This window comes from Sitophilus oryzae, unplaced genomic scaffold, assembly GCF_002938485.1.
Source record: "Sitophilus oryzae breed Bouriz unplaced genomic scaffold, Soryzae_2.0 scaffold_170_pilon_pilon, whole genome shotgun sequence".
Classification (NCBI taxonomy): Eukaryota; Metazoa; Arthropoda; class Insecta; order Coleoptera; family Curculionidae; genus Sitophilus; species Sitophilus oryzae.
In genome coordinates, this window is record NW_022146402.1 from 245,573 (window position 1) to 263,753 (window position 18,181).

At 32.2% G+C, this 18,181-nt stretch overlaps 1 protein-coding gene across 1 annotated transcript in view; it reads left to right on the forward strand.

Moving 5' to 3' along the window:
• LOC115881250 (voltage-dependent calcium channel subunit alpha-2/delta-3-like) overlaps nt 1–18,181 on the forward strand; it is a 78,611-nt gene that overhangs the window by 56,144 nt on the left and 4,286 nt on the right. Inside the window, exons 18-23 of the mRNA XM_030898667.1 lie at nt 2,284–2,374; nt 4,743–4,960; nt 10,433–10,572; nt 11,129–11,313; nt 15,973–16,090; nt 17,046–17,287. Of these exons, the coding sequence (XP_030754527.1) occupies nt 2,284–2,374; nt 4,743–4,960; nt 10,433–10,572; nt 11,129–11,313; nt 15,973–16,090; nt 17,046–17,287 (994 nt within the window). The remainder of the gene's footprint in view (nt 1–2,283; nt 2,375–4,742; nt 4,961–10,432; nt 10,573–11,128; nt 11,314–15,972; nt 16,091–17,045; nt 17,288–18,181) is intronic.

Sequence of the window (18,181 nt, forward strand, 5' to 3'; positions counted from 1 at the left end):
CGTTTTTTAAAAAGCAAGGAAACCATATCAAAAGGTGGATTAGGATTCGGTCAAGTGCTTTATCTACATATAGTTAGGCCATATGATAGGGATTTTAGACTTGTAACTTCTACGCCGTTAAAGGGCCAAGTATTTTATTTTTATCAAGACTAACCAATAATCAATAATAATGTTTTAAACCATCGATATTTTTCAACCGATATTTTATCAGCATCCATAATATTAAGTAATATTATCATCGATGTTAGATGACCGATGTCCAATCACTAGTATAAGATGCGCAGTGCGACAAGATGCAATCAAGTAATATCAAGTAGCTTGAAACTGCTTGATATCAAGTCAAGTAGTAACGATTGAAAATCAAGTTACAAGTAGTGAGAGTCTAAAATACTTGCTTTTTCAAGTCATGTCAAGTAGTTTCTAAAAACATCAAGCTACTTGACTTGATGAATCCCTACTACCAAACCAAAAACTAAATAATATAATTATTTTTTTAAGAAATAAATTTGTTTTCCATAATGATGTGAGACAAATCAAAACGAGATGAGAAATATTGTAGAAAAATAGAGAAAAATTAGCTCAAATTTTGATTTAGATTGAATAGTAACTCACATATAACTCTCAAACACATAACATTAACATGTAGCAAAAACAGTGTCGGTATACACAAATAAAACGTAACACTTATTAAAAGACACAAAATATAATGGAGGAAAAAGACTTTCTCATATACAAATTTACAAATACTCATGAAACGCAAACACAAATTGAATTCGAATAATAAAAAATAATAAAAGAACCGGTAGTAACAGAAGAAAGAAGATAATGAAAAAATCCAAAGACTTTGAAATTTGGAATTCGAAAACACTTCTGGAGATATAAATTCAGAGACAAAACACATTATATTATCGATGCTCCAACTTCATCAACTCGGCCAAATAGTACTTGGCGCCCTCTTGGTGAGCAAAATAGTTGTCTCTGAAGGTGATGACTTCTTCGTTGGAAAATATGAGAAATTACTGGGAGCTAAATCTGGTCCATTAGGAAGGTTGTCTAGCAGTCCAAACTATAATTCATGAATGTTCTTTTTAGCAACCGCAGAAATGTGAGATGTCTTGTATGTGCATTATCTTGGTGAAACAAATATACTTCCTTTTGCAGATGTGCCCATTTTGCTGCGATTTCTGTCAGCATAATGTAATGTTGTGTAGTATTCTCCTGTAATGGGGCTTCTTTTTTGAAGATAATTGATTAGGATGATTTCAAAAAATTGTTGCCATCATATTTTACCCGAAAAAACAGCGTTTTTGCTTTTTTGGGGTCATTTTCATTCTTTATTTGTTTCTTATCTCTAACATTGTTATGCATTCGTGTGTTCTCGAAAAACCATAGAAATGTAGAGATGTAGAAAAATGACAATTTGTTTGAATAGTTATTCACATGCAACATCAGAAGAAATATAGAAGAGATAACTAAAAACATTATTAAACATAAAACAATACAATGTGAAACTACAAACTAAAGAACACAAAACAAAATATACAAACAACAACAACAACAAATACAATTTACAAAAAAATACTCATAGAGCACAAAATAAATTGGAATCATACATAAATAATAATGAAAGACACGATAGCAACTTGATTACAACATTGGAAAAACTAAATATACACTAAATTTTATTTTATTGATGGAATACAGATAGATACTGAAATATATTGACAACTATCCGTAGATGTTAAATAACGACGTAATAACTAACTGAACAATATCGTTTTTGGCAGAAAAAAACTGGAATAAAATATATTTGAAATATATTTTTTGCTTCCAGGAATACAATATCAAACTTCAATTGTTATGCGTTGGACACAATCCAAATGGTACAAGCTCTTGTAGGTTCTAGAGCGATCTATATGAGGTCATCTGAAATACCAATAGTGAGTTTTCTATATCGAGTGAAAACAATAAGTGACAACAATGATTTTTACAGAACAAATTTTAGTCAATTGTTTTTTATTATTATTTTAATAATTAATAGTTTTTATTTAGGAGATATACAGGTCTAAATCAAGTATTTTATAGACCTCTATCATAACATTTGTATCAAAAATTTCTTAGAAATATACAATGATATTATAATTGGCGTGATATAATTTTATGTCATAATATTCTACTAAAATCTATGTTTGAGGGTGATTTTAGTATTGTATGTATTAAGAATTAAAATAAAACACAGACATTCTGTTTCCTTAATGTAATTACCTATTAATGGTGTTTTAGGAACAGCTCTATATAATAACTTAATGTACGATGTCAAAAAATTACATTGGTTTGATGATTCCATGCCCAAAATAAGAAACTCCGAAGACAAGTAAGTATAATTCTGATGAAATCGTTTCATCATTATTGAGCTTATTAAACTATTTCCAATTATGGTGTGCCGCCCTCTCATATTTAGTTCATCTCTTTGTAGTTGGGCCTATTGTTGTCTATTGTTGGCTGTGCGGGCCCAAGTTATCCCTGCTAATTTCCTAATGTCATGGTCCCGTCTCAGGTTTGGTCTTCCTCTAGGTCTCTTAATTCCTCGTGGGTACCATGCTGTAAATTTTGTGGTCCATCTGTTGTCTGTCCTTCTTGCCAAGTGTCCTGCCCTTTTCTACTTGAGGGATTTAATTCTGTGGATGACATCTATTACCTGGGTTTTTTGTCGTATCCACTTTATTTTTTTACGGTTTTTCTTGGTTATTTCCAGCATATTTCGTTCCATTGAGCGTTTTGCGACTTTATTTTTTTTTTAGTTTCCTTATAATGTCCGTTTTAAGTATCCAGGTTTCGCATAGAAATTATTTGAACTAGGATTTTTGGATACTGGCTATCATGGCTAAACGATTATTACTGATATGTCTATAGCAAATCGTATTTTAGTAATACCGCTGTTTATAATCAAGGGTAATAGCAAAATGCTCACATTCCAATATTTCGGAAAGTGTTAGATTTACGTTCTTTAATAGTTTTAGGCATGTTTTCTGCGGAATATTTAAGTTGTTCTGCCGTATTATCTGATAATAACCAATACACGTCACCCCTATGTCCCGGTATTCATCATCTCGAATTAACTAATAATAATTTCGTTAAAATTCCGAAACAAAATGGTATGACGTAGACTGGTTTTTGGTTTAAAATACATACACACTGCCATTACTCGCTGACGAGTATTCGACACGCATCAAAAGATGGTCACGCAAGGCGTTTTCTTCCATGAGCTTTTCTGTGACTGAAAAACCCGATACGTGATGTTATTTGCCTACCGCACTTCGGACATTCAAAAATCTCATTGCTTTATTGCCTCTTTACTTTTTGGTTGTCGCTGTTAACTGAGTTTACAATTCTTCTCCATTGAGTTCTATTGTGCTTCATCCCAATGATTCTGCATGTTAATCCCTTTTAAGTTTTCATGGAAAATGTGCTTGTACCTTTTGAGTTGCCCACCCGGCCTCCTCTTACCGTCTACAAGCTCACCGTAAAGCAGAGATTTTGGTATGCGGTTTTCTTGCATTCTGCATACGTGACCAGCCCATCTTAAGCGGGATTTTGTAACCATGATTTCAATACTCTCGCATTTGGCTTTTTCAAGGACCGATACGTTTGAGACATGGTGGTACCATTTGATTCTTAACAGTTGTCTAAGGTGTCTCTGTTGCAACTTGTTTAAAGCGTTCATATGTCGGCGGTACGGCATCCAGGTTTCGCTTCCATATAACATGATGGAGATTGTTATTGCTCGGTACACTGTAGTTTCGTTTTTGTGCTCAAGTCATGATTGTAAACAACTCTGTCTTTTAATTTCCAGAATGCTCTTGAGGCGCTGCTAATCCTGTGCTGAATTGCAGAGTCGATATTGGCCTTTTCCGAAATCAAACTGCCGAGGTAATTAAATTCCGCTATATATTCCAATAGTTCTTCTCCGATTTTTATAGCATTGCTATAATCTTCCGGGGGAGTGCACATGATTTTGGTTTGGAATTTTCTACATGTTTTTGCCCTGAGTCTTTTAATGTTGAACAGACCGCCTTTATATCTGTATCTAATGCCCAGTCCTCTCTTCTGCAGTTTGCTGTCCACTATAATGGAGAGCGCTGCCATGAATATGTTGAATAGGAGAGGCGCTAAGACACATCCCTGCCTAACTCCTGTAATTGTTAGGAAGGGATCGCTCAGTGATCCATGATGTGACACTCTTGACTGGTTGTCGTTATGGAGGCTTTTACACACTGTAACAAATTTGTTGGGTAATCCGAACTTTTTCATAATTGCCCAAAGTGCATCTCTGTTCACAGAGTCGAAGACTTTTGTTAGATCGATGAATGCAACATAAAGTTTAGACTGCTGCTCTTTTACTTTTTTCTGTAGTTGGCGGATGGAAAATATGGAATCGACGCCGACGGTGCCACTGTTGGTACGAAAACCCGTTTGCGATTCTGGAAGGATTTTTTCTGTATGTGGGTGCAGGCGATTTGACATAATTTTTGCAAGACTTTTTCCTCCGATAGCCAACAGTGAAATTCCCCGGTAATTTCCGCAGTCTGATGCACTTTCTTTGTTCTTAAATATATTCACTATATTCGCATTGCTAAAGTCCTGAGGTACCTCTCCGCTTTCCTATATAATTTTTTATATTGCCCGCTTTAAAATAACACCATTAAAGATAAAGTTTAGACAAATCTGAAATAACTTTTTAGATATCTGACGCCAAAGCACGTCCATAAAGTATTCGTGTCTACTAGTTCTGGATTAACAAGATGGAAAATTCTTAATTTTGATATTTATCAAGGATCGTATGAAGAAGCTGAAGAAATCAGTGGCGGTGCTACTGATGAAGACTGGTACCAAAGAGCTGTTGAAGAAAATTACGACGATGAAGATATGTTTATTTTTTCCGTTCCTTTTGAAATATCCGGTAATAATCAGTATATAGCTCATATCAAATAAACTTTTAGTCACGTGATTAAGCTTGACCGGCACAGCGTTGCCCACTTTTACATATTTTCTTTTAATCAAAATATTTTAGGAAACTAAAAGAAATTAATTATAAACGTATAAACAGTTATTATTTACATCAACAAAACTCACCACCTTAATAGCACTTAAGGGAAATAAAAGGCCCTTACTACCGCTTTTCGATTCATAATATTCTAATAAAGTTGCGATGCGTATATCTTGAACACTTTGCACTAAAAGAGGTTCTAAAAAGAGCAATGTCCCACTGCAAGGTCTGGTAGTAAACATTTGTAAAATCACTTATTTCTGGGGCTTACTCAACCGGGTCTCACAATGCAAATTCGCCTCAAATATCCAATTAGTTGGTCATTGGCAAGCACTCTCTCATTGTACATGAAAATAACAAAACAAACATTTACTGATCTGGATAAAATTGATAGTTAAATAGTAAGACTCACCCTGGGGTACTCCGCCCCCTAGCCACTGATATATTCTATTCAATATATCCCATTCCATATTTTCCATCTAATTCAAATATCATTCTGTTATATATTGGTTAATCATCTTCAACAACTAGCTAGTGTCACCTGAAATAGTATAGGGACTTCCCCCGGACGCAATTCTGCCGCTAAACAGATTCGCATCCCAATCGAATAAGCTAATTGGGGTACCTCACCAGTCTCTCTACCCCAACGCCGCATCGTGTCAATCGAGAAGACAAGGGAGACCTCAAACTCTCAAGACCAACCTCGAAGGCAAGACGTCACAAGAGGTTTTCTTCTGGTCAAACGACCCGTTGCCTTACAGTACTTGCAACGTTTATAGTTAAAAGACTCTCAACCCCCAAATATCAGCTCTATGACAAAACACAACACAACAGCCTGCCGGCCTAACAACTACTGACCTGCCGCAGGCAAGCTAAGCCTTCTCTTACATCACAATTTTACCTGATCACAAATATTTACATCGCTTGCCAATGAATCATACTATTTTCTCTAATCGACTTTAAAATAGAGTGTTTTAGCATTACTAATGTAATAGTGAATAAATAAAAGCATTATTATGACGAACTTATTTTCCAAGTTTTACACATTTCTAAGCTTAAAGTATCACAACACTATTTATTTAAACCAAAACACGTCATACCAAAACGAATAACAATGTCATGAAATAAATAAATAAATGTGACAACTTGACATTTTTACAGCAGAGCCACCAGCTGAATCCCCAGCGGGAAATTTAAATTCCAATTAGTCAGCCCGGAGCCTGTGACAAATCTTTTCAGATTCATCATTTTTTGTTATGGGTAGCGTGACTATTTTATAATTATAAAAAAACAATTAAGTTGAGCGGAAGGCAAACTTGGATACAAAGTACACCGATTCTTTGGGGCGTATGTTTAATGCTTTGACTTGATGATGTTAGTTACACAAATCTACTATAACTTACCGTAATTGCGGCCCAACCTCTGTCTGTAAATCTGTAGCTCATTTCTCTAGACTTTTCTGGACTGTTCTGGAGATATTCTGCTTGTTCATAAAGATTTTATTTATATACTTTTAAAACACTCTTGGTTATTTTTACTATAGAAATAAAACTGCCGAGTTTTCAGAAAACATTTAAATTTAATATCAAAGAAAAAAATAAAGAACAAAAAGAAAATAAATATAAAAAATTAAGTTACTTATTATTACTCAGAATAAAAAAAAATAGAAAAAATACTTGAAAATTGTCTGGCGTCTGCTTTTATTGAAAAATATGATAATTATATAATCAATTAAACCTTTCATTACTAAATCTTGCTATACTCTGTTTTTTTTCTCAGGTAAGATTTCGACAGACGATGACAGAAGAAAAACAGATGACGTCCCATACCAATCTATTTATTTTACTAAAAAAAGTTTCTAATAATTTTTAAGTTATCTATGGATGGGTTTAAATATAAATCCGTCATACGTCGTACGGTTTATTTAAAAAATGACACATCGTATTTCAATTTTATTGGTTTGACGGAAAGATGAACGACAAACGGACGCCGATGCGTATGAACTCGCCTTTAGATTTTTGTCATTTTTGACGCTTGTCAAAGTCTTGCCAAATTATAGGTTATAATTTTGTGTCAACTTTTGTTAAATACCCTGCGTTTTGGAAGATGATGCATTTTGATTCGTATTATTACGTGTGTTTTGTGTCTTTTTGAAGTCAAGTGGAGGAAAAATCGAGTGAAAATTAACTCAGACCCAGAGCACAGTTTATGGTTAATACTCGCTGCCCAGGCAGAAAGTCTTATACACCAAATGAAGTTGCCATCGATAAAGTTTGTATACCATTTCGTCCTAGATAAGTGCATCTCGTATATGGTAGAAGGATCAAACTAAACACATACTAAAAACTGGAGTAGCTGTAAAATATCGACATCACACGATAGGTAAATAATGGATTTTAGTACTGCAGAAAAATAATGTCAAAAGGTACTGGTTTAAAAAAAATTAAGATAAGTAATAATTATTAAGTTAATTAATCAACTTTTAAGGTATAAAATTTGGTAGGTGTTATTATTAATAAAATAGTTTGTTTTATTTACCTATGTTGTTTTATTTATTCCTGTGGAATATTACAAATTTGTATTTGTACATAAGTTATATTGATAAATATAATCATAAATGCGGGTAGTTTCATAAAGCTTGAAAGTAAATAATATGTAGTTCTTTTTTATATTTTTTTGGTATGTAGTGTCTTGTTCTTGTTTGTTATGTATTAACACATACAGTTTTTATTAAATAAAATAACTCAATTACATTTTTTCAGTTTTATACCAATGACTAAAGAATATAAGGACATGTAACGCCCCTGTACGGGCTGTAGTAGAATTTGTGACGTTAGACGCCATTCGTTTGATGCCAAACAGTGAGTCATCATCCAGTCACCAGCGACAATTTTAGCGATTTTTAATAGTTTGTTGTGTGTAGTGAACTTTGTATAAACTTTGTTGCTAATGGTGAATTGTGTAGCTTTCAAGTGTAAAAGCCACAGCGACAAGAAAGAGCCAGGAGTTACGTTTCATAGGTAAATAAACAGTCCACTCCAACTTTTTACGTTTTCTTATTGAATTCGATAATTATTCTTCAATTTCAATTTAACATCTACATGTACTTGATATGTGCTATACGTCGATACTAGTTTTGTATCTTTTGTTAACATTTTAGTACGTTTTTTTCGTAATTAGTTAAGATGATACACCATAGGCGTAGTCAAAACAATTATCAAAAAATATAAATATTGCTTCAAACAGCTAGGTTAAGAAAAATATGTGCCACTGCACTGTTTGATGCCAGCGTCACAATTTGCTGTCGGGTGTTATTTGTCCTTGGATTCTTTAGTCATTGTTTTATACAGTTTTTTTCACAATATTTTGAAGTAATCACTTGTCATCTTGTCAATCAAATTTTAAATATATCCTGCTATTCGTTCCAGTTGTACCAACTTATTTCTTTGTAAAATAAAATAACTACTTTGAAATTAAAATGACAGACACATCTATCACTGTCAAGGATCTTCTCGTTGGACAGACTATACAACACATTAAAATAATTTTAAAGAAGAATAAAACAGAAATTAAGAATATTTGACAAAAGGAGTCAAAAACATATCTATTAGCAGACACCAGACTTAAAAACTACAGGGGGTCACATCGTGAACCTTACCGAGTTTCGCGAACCCAAGGGAGAACCGTCTCTTTTAGAAACTCAAACCGCACTAACTTTTCTGCCTAAAAACAGCCCCGAGGTTCCAGCATTACAGGGATGCAGGGTGGTGAATTCGGTACTTAGCCAATAAGGTCATTCCTGAAGGTACTCTTCTTTGTTTGATTGGTCAGCTTGACACCGCCCTTCAAACCAAGTTGGTTCAACCTCCAGTTGTTAGATGGCAGTACTATTACCTTTTTACATATTTAATCTTCATTTGGCGCCATTTACATCTAGGTACGTGTTTTTCTAAAGTTCCCAGATCCTTTACAAACATCCGGGGATAGTTAAACATGTTATCAAGGGTGGTTATTGGTTTTACAACGTCCCAACGTTTTTATCTAAAGTCTATCTTTACAATTTTTCTATTTACTTCTAAGTTTTACAGTTTATTTGCTTTGTCCTTCTATAAGTTTTGGAATTTAAAAATATTCACGTTTGAAAGTTGTTTGTTTTATTACTTCCTGTTAAAAAGACCCTCTATCGAAACTAACAACCGAAAAACATCGACTTGAACGTAAAGGACAGAAAATAATCTCTTAATAAATATAAATAATAATATAAAGGAAATAATCTGTTACAAGCCGAATATGTCCATGGTTGGCAACAATGAATTTAAAAATCGCGCGCCCTTGATTACTGAACTAAAAGTTTAATTGGTATCAAATACCGGGTGCGTCACAAAAGTAACTCACCCTTAACTAATAACTTTTTTATTTTTTGAGATAAAAAACCGAGATTTGGTATCTTAGTATATGACATAAATTAGAATTGATTGACATCTTCAACTGTTTTCGGTCACTTCCTGATTCATCGTAAATGACTACAACTTTTGAGTTTTAAATGGCACCCTCGGTATTTTTTTATTTGATAACAAATAACACTCTGAACAGAATGACATATCATATGTCAACTTTTGACACTTTTGCATGTGGTTTATTTGAAATTATAACTTGCGGTTCGTAACGAAAATTTGACTCGAAATACCAAGTGTGTGGTATCAAATTATTCGTAAAAAAATTCTTATTCCAAATATGCTAATGAGCCACCCTCGTTTCATTTGAAAAAATTGAGATATGATTAAAAATACGATTTGGGCATTTTCTAACTGGCCAGAACAAGACAATAAAAACATTAGACGATGAAATCTATTTTTCCAAGGCTTCTTGATTAAGAATTAGCGTTTTTAACATATCCATGGCACTCTAGATTGAATTTTAAAATTCTATTTTTTATTAAGCGAGAATATCAAAAGTTGACATATGATATGTCATTTTATTCAGAATGTCATTTTCTATCAAATAAAGTAAAAAAATACCAAGGGTGCCATTTAAAAATCAAAAGTTGCATTTCCGGTGAAACAGGAAGTGCACCTGCTTTATTTGATAGGTCCAGTCCAAAACAATTGAATACGTCAATTAATCCCAATTTATGTCATATAATAACATACCAAATCTCGTTTTTTATCTCAAAAAATAAAAAAGTTATAGAGGTGAGCCACTTTTGAAACGCACCCGGTATAGTTCTTATATTTATGTAACTTTTTTATCGGACCTATCAAATAAAGCAGTTGTTTATTCTTTATTAATATTATTAAAATTTTACATGTCTACAGTGCCACAGATATAATAAGTCAGCATATGTTTTTTTTAAATTTTATTTAAATTAGTATTATTTATTTTAAGGATACGAAAACAATACCATGATACAGGCAACAAAAGCAATTTTTGTTGAAAAAGGTCACTTGAAGACACCAGTTGCTGTAGTGGGTCTGGAATTTAATCATCAAGCCATGTATAAACTGTATAGCAGAATTACTACTAAGGTATAATAATCTTTATAATAATAATCCTTATTTCTCAAGTCATTTTTTTTCACAAATTTTTATATATTCCTTATGTTAAATAATATAGTAGTAACCTAATTAATACAATTATGTATAAACTGCCAGACGTAATTTGTTTAATAAATATACCGGGTGCGTCTCAAAAGTGGCCCACCCCTAGTTATTTTAAAAAGTTTAACGTGCCATCGCCGTGAATCACCCTATATAATAGAATGGGTAATATGGTACCCATACGCACGTCACTAGTGAATCTGTCGACATTTATAGCATTAAAATATGTAGCACTTATAGTAACTTTTACCCTCAAAATGTAATTCCAATCGCTAAATGCACTTGGAAAGAAATTATAACAAATAAAAAAAACACTTTGTAGCTACGAAACAAAGCAAAATCGGACCTTTGTTCACTTTGTTGTTATAAAAAATAAATATTATTTTTACGTGAGGAATAGCACATGAGAAATAGCACACCCTGTATATTTACCTAGATTAGCTTTTTTCCATAATTTTTTAAATATATATTTTTTATTTATTAGTGGAGCAAGGGAACTGGTAGTAGAAAGATCACTTGCGAATCGGATTATCTGAATTGTTTTATATTAGATAACAACGCGTATATTTTGCTAAGTGACGAAATTGAATATACTGGGCGATTTATTGGAGATATAAGACCTGATATAATGTACTACTTAATAAAGGAAAATGTATTTAAACCTACCAGGTAAGATCACTTTATTAATTACATATCAAACCTATTGACATAGTCATAAAAGAATGAAATAGGGAATATTCTTTTTTCGAGATCCCACTGATGAGCTCGAATTTGGGACATCCTTGTACATTATCTATAATATGGTCATTGGCCAAAGAATGTATCATTATTTTAAGTGTTAAGCTTCATTCAGAACCTCAGAACCTCGCAATTAGTGGAATAAATTAGTAGTTTCAATTAGCGTAGAAGTTTATTCCTCTAATTTGAAGGTAAGCCTTCAGAACGTCAAAATTAGTGGTAGGAATTTTTAATTAGTGGAAAAAGTTAACAAACTTCTCACTTTTCCACTAATTATACTTAAAAATTTGCGAGGAATGTCATTTTGGCCTTTGATTATCATGCGTCAAGAGAAAATGTTGTTAGAACCCATAAGTTTATTGTTTTATAAGCTAAATATTAGACTTATTTTATGGATACAACTCATTTCTGCAAGCTGTTGCTAGGATATTCTATTAATTTTAATTGGGTTTTTATACATTGTGAATGATCGTAAACTAAAAAGTATAAACTGTAAAGCAGGTGAAAACATGGTACAAAAAAAACAAGGTATGATCGATAGCGGCTCCAATTTCGTTAAGTTTGCGCATACCACCTGTGACGTCATATGCCAAACAAAAAAATATCCGTATTGTTCAATCGCCACTAATAAAAAAAAGACCTAAAATAAGGAGGAATTAGGACATAACCCCAAAAGTTATGTCAAATCATGGAGCTTGACATTTGAAAAATTATTTTTACATTTATTATGTCATCTGTTGACAATTTGAAATTGGCGCGCGGTGCTTGCCGACCAATGGTGCCGTTTATCACCTGTGACGTAATGACCAACCTGCGCAATATCATACCTTGTATTCTTTGTATCATGAGGTGAAAATCTTGATGCAGAACCTCGCAATTAGTGGAATGAATTAGTGGTTTCAATTACACTTTTTTAGTTTAGACAAGGGTTTAGGATCATTCACAATGTCTAAAAAACACAATTAAAATTAATAGAATACCCTAGCAACAGCTTACAGTAGTCAGTTGTATCCATGGTACAAAGAATACAAGGTATGATCGATAGCGGCTCCAATTTCGTTCAGTTCGCGCATACCACCTGTGACGTCACTAGAAAAATAATGAATAAATAAAAAATAAAGAAAGTTGATAGGAGATTTTTGTATTTTTTAGGGTTATGGTTAAGAATTGTTTATTTTTTCTGACTTTTTAGTTCGTTTAATTTAATAATTACTAAAACCAGCAGTTCTAAAAATATATTTAAATATAAAAGACAAAAATCGAAAATATTAATTATCTATTAACATGGATTTGGACGATAATAGGTAAGAATACTAAATTTATATCTATATTCGGTATAAAATTGTTTATTAAGTTTTTAGTTTGCGATGTTTATGGGGGCAGAGATGAGGATATCTATGGAAAAGTAACCACAAAAGGAATTGTTACATCATTTAAAAAATGTTGGGAAGTTGATTGATTCCCATCGAAAAGTAGAAAATGCTAATGCAGATGAATGTATTGTAATTGTAATAGAAGTAATTCCAAGTGTGAAATTTAGTATAATTAGTGGAAGTAATTCCAAGGGTGAAGTTTATTATAATTAGTGACCTGTGCTTCTTTTTATATATGTAGATGTTTCAGGTTTTGAGAATAAATCGGTTGAACGAAACCCAAAATTTAGAGGAAGTACTTGCATGTATACCCAGAATATGCCCATCAAGGATTATAGCTCAAATTTCCTTTTATGGTAGGCAATTATTCAATACAAATTAACTTTTTAAGTGACTGGAATACCTATTAAATAATTTACAATATGGTATACCACTGTAAAAATATATTACTTTTAGGTACAATTAAGGCCCGATGCATTTCAAAAATTAGATTATTATTTTATATTAAATGAGGTATTGTACCAACAACAATCAATTTATATTAATACTGGAGATTAAAAAATAACAGAATAAATAGTTTTTTTATACTACACAAATAAACTATAGAATACAACAGTATTTAAAAAATTAAATAAAAAAGTTATGCCCCGGCCGAGATTCGAACTCCGGTCTCTGGCTTCCTAGCCTGACTCTTCACGCACTGCTCCACAGTAACTTGCTTAGCGATAGTTCAATGACGGTATATAAACAAAAAAAAAACAGGTTCACTACAATATCTTGACGATTTGAATGGGTGCGCGGAGCGTGGGGTCAGCACGCTAACAGCGCCTGTTATCACCTGTAACGTAGCGACCAACCTGCGCAATATCATAACTTGTTTTCTTTGTACCATAAGTTGTATCCATCGAGAATGTCTAATTTTTACCTTAAAAACAATAAATTTTTGATTTCTAACCACAATTTTTCTTGACGGATGATAATCAAAGGCCAAAATGACATTCATCGTAAATTTTGAAGTATAATTAAGTCATAGATAAAAGAAAATAATTCTATTAAGATAGATATGAAATTTAATAGTAAAATTTTGGGTCAAAAAGCGCCCCTCCGTGTTCTTAGTAGAGACTACGTTTAACCCAGCGCCTTCGCCTTTTTTGCTGTGATAATTTTTTATGTTTATATTTGATTTCAAAGGATTTAGTTTTAAAGTTACCCTGATATATTAGTATATCAGAGTAACTTTAATAAAACATAAGAATATATATATTTTATAGTTTATTACATATAAATTTTGACTACAAGGTAGAAAGTAAATCACAATATTTGATAAAACTTATAAGTATACCATTTTTACAGTTAATAAATAATAAAACTATTTCTGACAAAATAAAAATACAATAGTGTATTTTTATTTTGCTGTGTAACACCAAAGGTTCCAACCCTCAACTGTAATCTATTTCTGACTATGATATTTAAAATTTAGATAGATAGAATATTAAAAAACATACCGGTATTTGCAGAAGCAGGCCCAAATTCAATAAAAAGCAAAATTTTTCCTGCGAAAATCGGGCTTTTTTCACAGAAAAGGTATTTTTTGATTTATCAATAATCATTGTCAAGTTGACAATATACAGGGTGTTTTCTAATTAGTTTAAAAAATTGTGGTGTGATTCCTCATGTGTTCTTAAAACAACTTTTATATATAACCATTAGGTCTAAAGTACTTCCTTTCTGATCTACAGGGTGTTAAAAAATAAAAAAAAAATCGATATTTTGCTTAACATAAATGGTACACTACTGCTTTTTTAAAGAAAATATATTTTTTTCTTGACTGGCCATCCTTTTTCAACAAAATTGATCTTTTGAGTTTTTCTTGTTCATCAAACGGTTGCCGAGAAAAAAATAAATATACTTATTAAGAGACCGCCTTAAGCCATTTTCTAACGATTTTTTATTTTTTAGATTAATTAGGAAACACCCTGTATATGCATATTACAGGCAACCAAATAAACTAGTAACCTCTAAAAATTATTTTTCCTACCATTAGCGACATACCGTGTTTTTAGTGAGTACTAAATTATTTTATCAAAATTTCACCATATAAGTTTCCAGGCAATGAATTAAGTTGAGAAGGCAGGAGAAGGTAAAAGTTTGATAACTTTTTCTACTAATTTAAAATATCTACCACTAATTTGGACGTTCTGAATGATTACATTGAAATTAAAGGAACAAACTTCTACGCTAATTGAAACCACTAATTTATTCCACTAGTTGCGAGGTTCTGAATCTTTGAATAAGAAGACTAAGGAAGGAGCATATCAAAAATCTTAGGTACACCGCGATGGGCCTCAAATATGGCCGACTTAAATTCCGGTTTATCAGTGTCGTTCTAATTTTTTTTAAAAAATGTAAAACTATGATGTAGGGTAGACGTGGGGTAGACTCAATAATTTGTTGTTTTATTTTACGTTGTGAATAAATGTTGGTAGTTATCAAAATTGTTATAAAAATATATAATTCTAATAAAAATAGATAAATTATAACAAGTATTTATTAACACAAACATCCGATACGCTACTGAAGCAGGTAAGTCAAATTAACGTATCTAAATTCTTTGACATCTAATCTTTGACAAGTAATAAATAAAAGCTAAAATGCAAGAAAAATATATAATTTAGTTAATTTAACTGAATTTCATAAATGATCGGTTTACTACACGTATGTATATTATATAGCCACTTACTAGCGAAAAGTTGTTCCATTATTTCACTCAATTTTTGCCGAGATCTACCGCACGCTACACAACCAACTATTTTAGAATCTTTTTCGATAAATCGCGATAGTGTCACTGTTAATTTAAGTTCTGCCACAATTTCCATCTAAATTTACTACCTTTATACAACTATCAGTAATAGAATAAATAATAAATAACATAAAATAAGCTCCGTAAAGACTGACAAATCCACAAAATTTCAAATCAAATTGAAATGTGTCAAATGAATCGTCAAACAGAACTGTCAAGGATCCCCACCCTAGAGTGCTTTTATGGCGCTTTTTCCGCCCACCATGCATGAATACATGGATAGCATTATGCTCCTTCCTTAGTCTTCTTATTCAAAGTTCTGAACGAAGCTTTATTGTCTATTTTTTTGACAGAGACATCCTGTATACTTAACTGATATTGCATTGGTTTTTTTGTGACTATAATTGTATTTTTTAGAATGTTTGATTATCAAGCAACATGCCAATTAGAACCTCCAGAACCGGCAACATCTGATGATAGAAAATGTCCGAAAAAGAAGAACAGCTCTGCCAGACAGACAAATTTGTTTAGAATGGTAACATGTTAAAAATATACATTAAGCATTGCCAACCAGCTTTGAATAAAAAGATTAAGGAATGATTAGTATTAGTAATCACGTATTCATAAATTAAAGAAGAATCGACATCATAGCTAAATGAAACAAGTTTATATTGGAAAGTGCCCATAAGGACAAATAAATCTGATAATACAGGGTGGTCCGAACTGTATTTCGGAAACTTCGGCAGCATATTCTGCAGAAGAAAATAAATAAAAAACGTTCGTATAAATGTAGGTGGCGTCCCCTACAAATAGGAGTCATATTGACATCAAAATCAAATTTCTCATGTCAAAAATCTCCTTGATACCAATTTTTATCCAAATATTGATGTTACTTCAGAAATTATCGGGAAAAATCGAAATAAAAATGAAACTTCTACATCCTGTATCTCCGAAACTAAGCATTTTAGGACATACATTTATACGAACATTTCTACTTATTTTTATCTGCTAAATTAAAATATGCTGCCGAAGTTTCCGGAATACAGTTGGGACCACCATTATAAACGCGGAAGTTTGGATGAATTGATGTTTCAAGAAAAACCTAGATAAAACAATAATTTTGAACAAATCAATAATTTCTTATATCATAAATATAAACATGAAAAAAAAATGCAAGACTGCAAGAACCTTGAATGCTTGGTCTTGTGTCAGTCTTGCACTTGTGTAAGTCTTCGTCTTGCAGATCAAACGCCAATTGCACAAAAGGCAAGACAAAGATTGACACTTTAAAAGCTTTTCGATCCTACCTGACACCTGCTCTAGTTTATAGTCTTAGATCTTGTATAAGATCTAAGTTTATAGTAGGTGTCAATTAGTAGAATTCGAAGAAAGAAATTAAGTAGATAATGAATAATTTGATAAATTTTATTAGATATGCTTTATGGAATATTCAATTATTTATTACAACATTAAAACAACATTTTTTTCAGATTTTAACAAATGTGTTTAGCGTTTTCAAGTGGATCGTTTACACCATAATTTACTTAGTTCAATCAGTAATACTAACCCCTCCAGAGCAAGTTGTTAAGGAAGAGACGGGTGTTTTTGTAACTTTGAAAATAAATAAAACATTTCCGACACCATGCGACAGGGAAATGTGGCTTTTTACCCTGCAGAAAGATTTTCCGCAAACTTTTTATAACAACGATACAACTAAGTTTAGTTGTAATTGGTGAGTAATTATCATATCACATGAGTAGAACACGTTTTCTTATTTAATTCAATACATTGAGGACACAGCGTAAGAAAATGGAATTGTCACGCCCCAAAAATGCTTTTTTTTGGACTAGCAAATCGTCAATCTAAGGCTGCAAATTAAATTATTAATCTAATTTTATTAAAAAATTATGCAGGCAACACCAAAAATCCCCTCTACTAAAATGTATTCTATTTAAATACTTAATTTGTGTAGTTCGTGAAATCAGGCGATTCAATACGACGCTGATAATTATTCTAGTCGCGAGCTGCAAGTGCACGGATTACATGTGCACACGGGCCAGCTTAATATATCAAACGTCGCTATATCGGATGGGTCTCAAAAGTGGATCACCCCTATAACTTTTCTATTTTTTCAGATAAAAAAACTAGATTTGGTATGTTAATATATGACATTAATTAGGATTAACTGACATATTCAATTATTTTCGGTCACTTCCAGTTTCACCGGAAATGATTACAACTTTTGATTTTTAAATGGCACTCTCCGTATTTTTTTGCTTTATTCGACAGAAAATGATACTCTGAATAGAATGACTGACTTATCATATGTCAACTTTTGACATTCTCGCTTAAGAAAAATCGTATTTTAAATTTCAATCTAGAGGGCCATGGCTGCGTTGAAAACACTAATTTTTAATCAGTAGTCGGGTAAAAGATGCCCAAATCGTATTTTTAATCACATCTCAATTTTTTCAAATAGAACGTGGGTGGCTCATTAGCATATTTGAAAATATCAAAAGTTGACATATCATATGTCATTCTATTCAGAGTGTCATTTTCTATCGAATAAAGTAAAAAAATACCGAGGGTGTCATTTAAAAATCAAAAGTTGTAGTCATCTCCGATG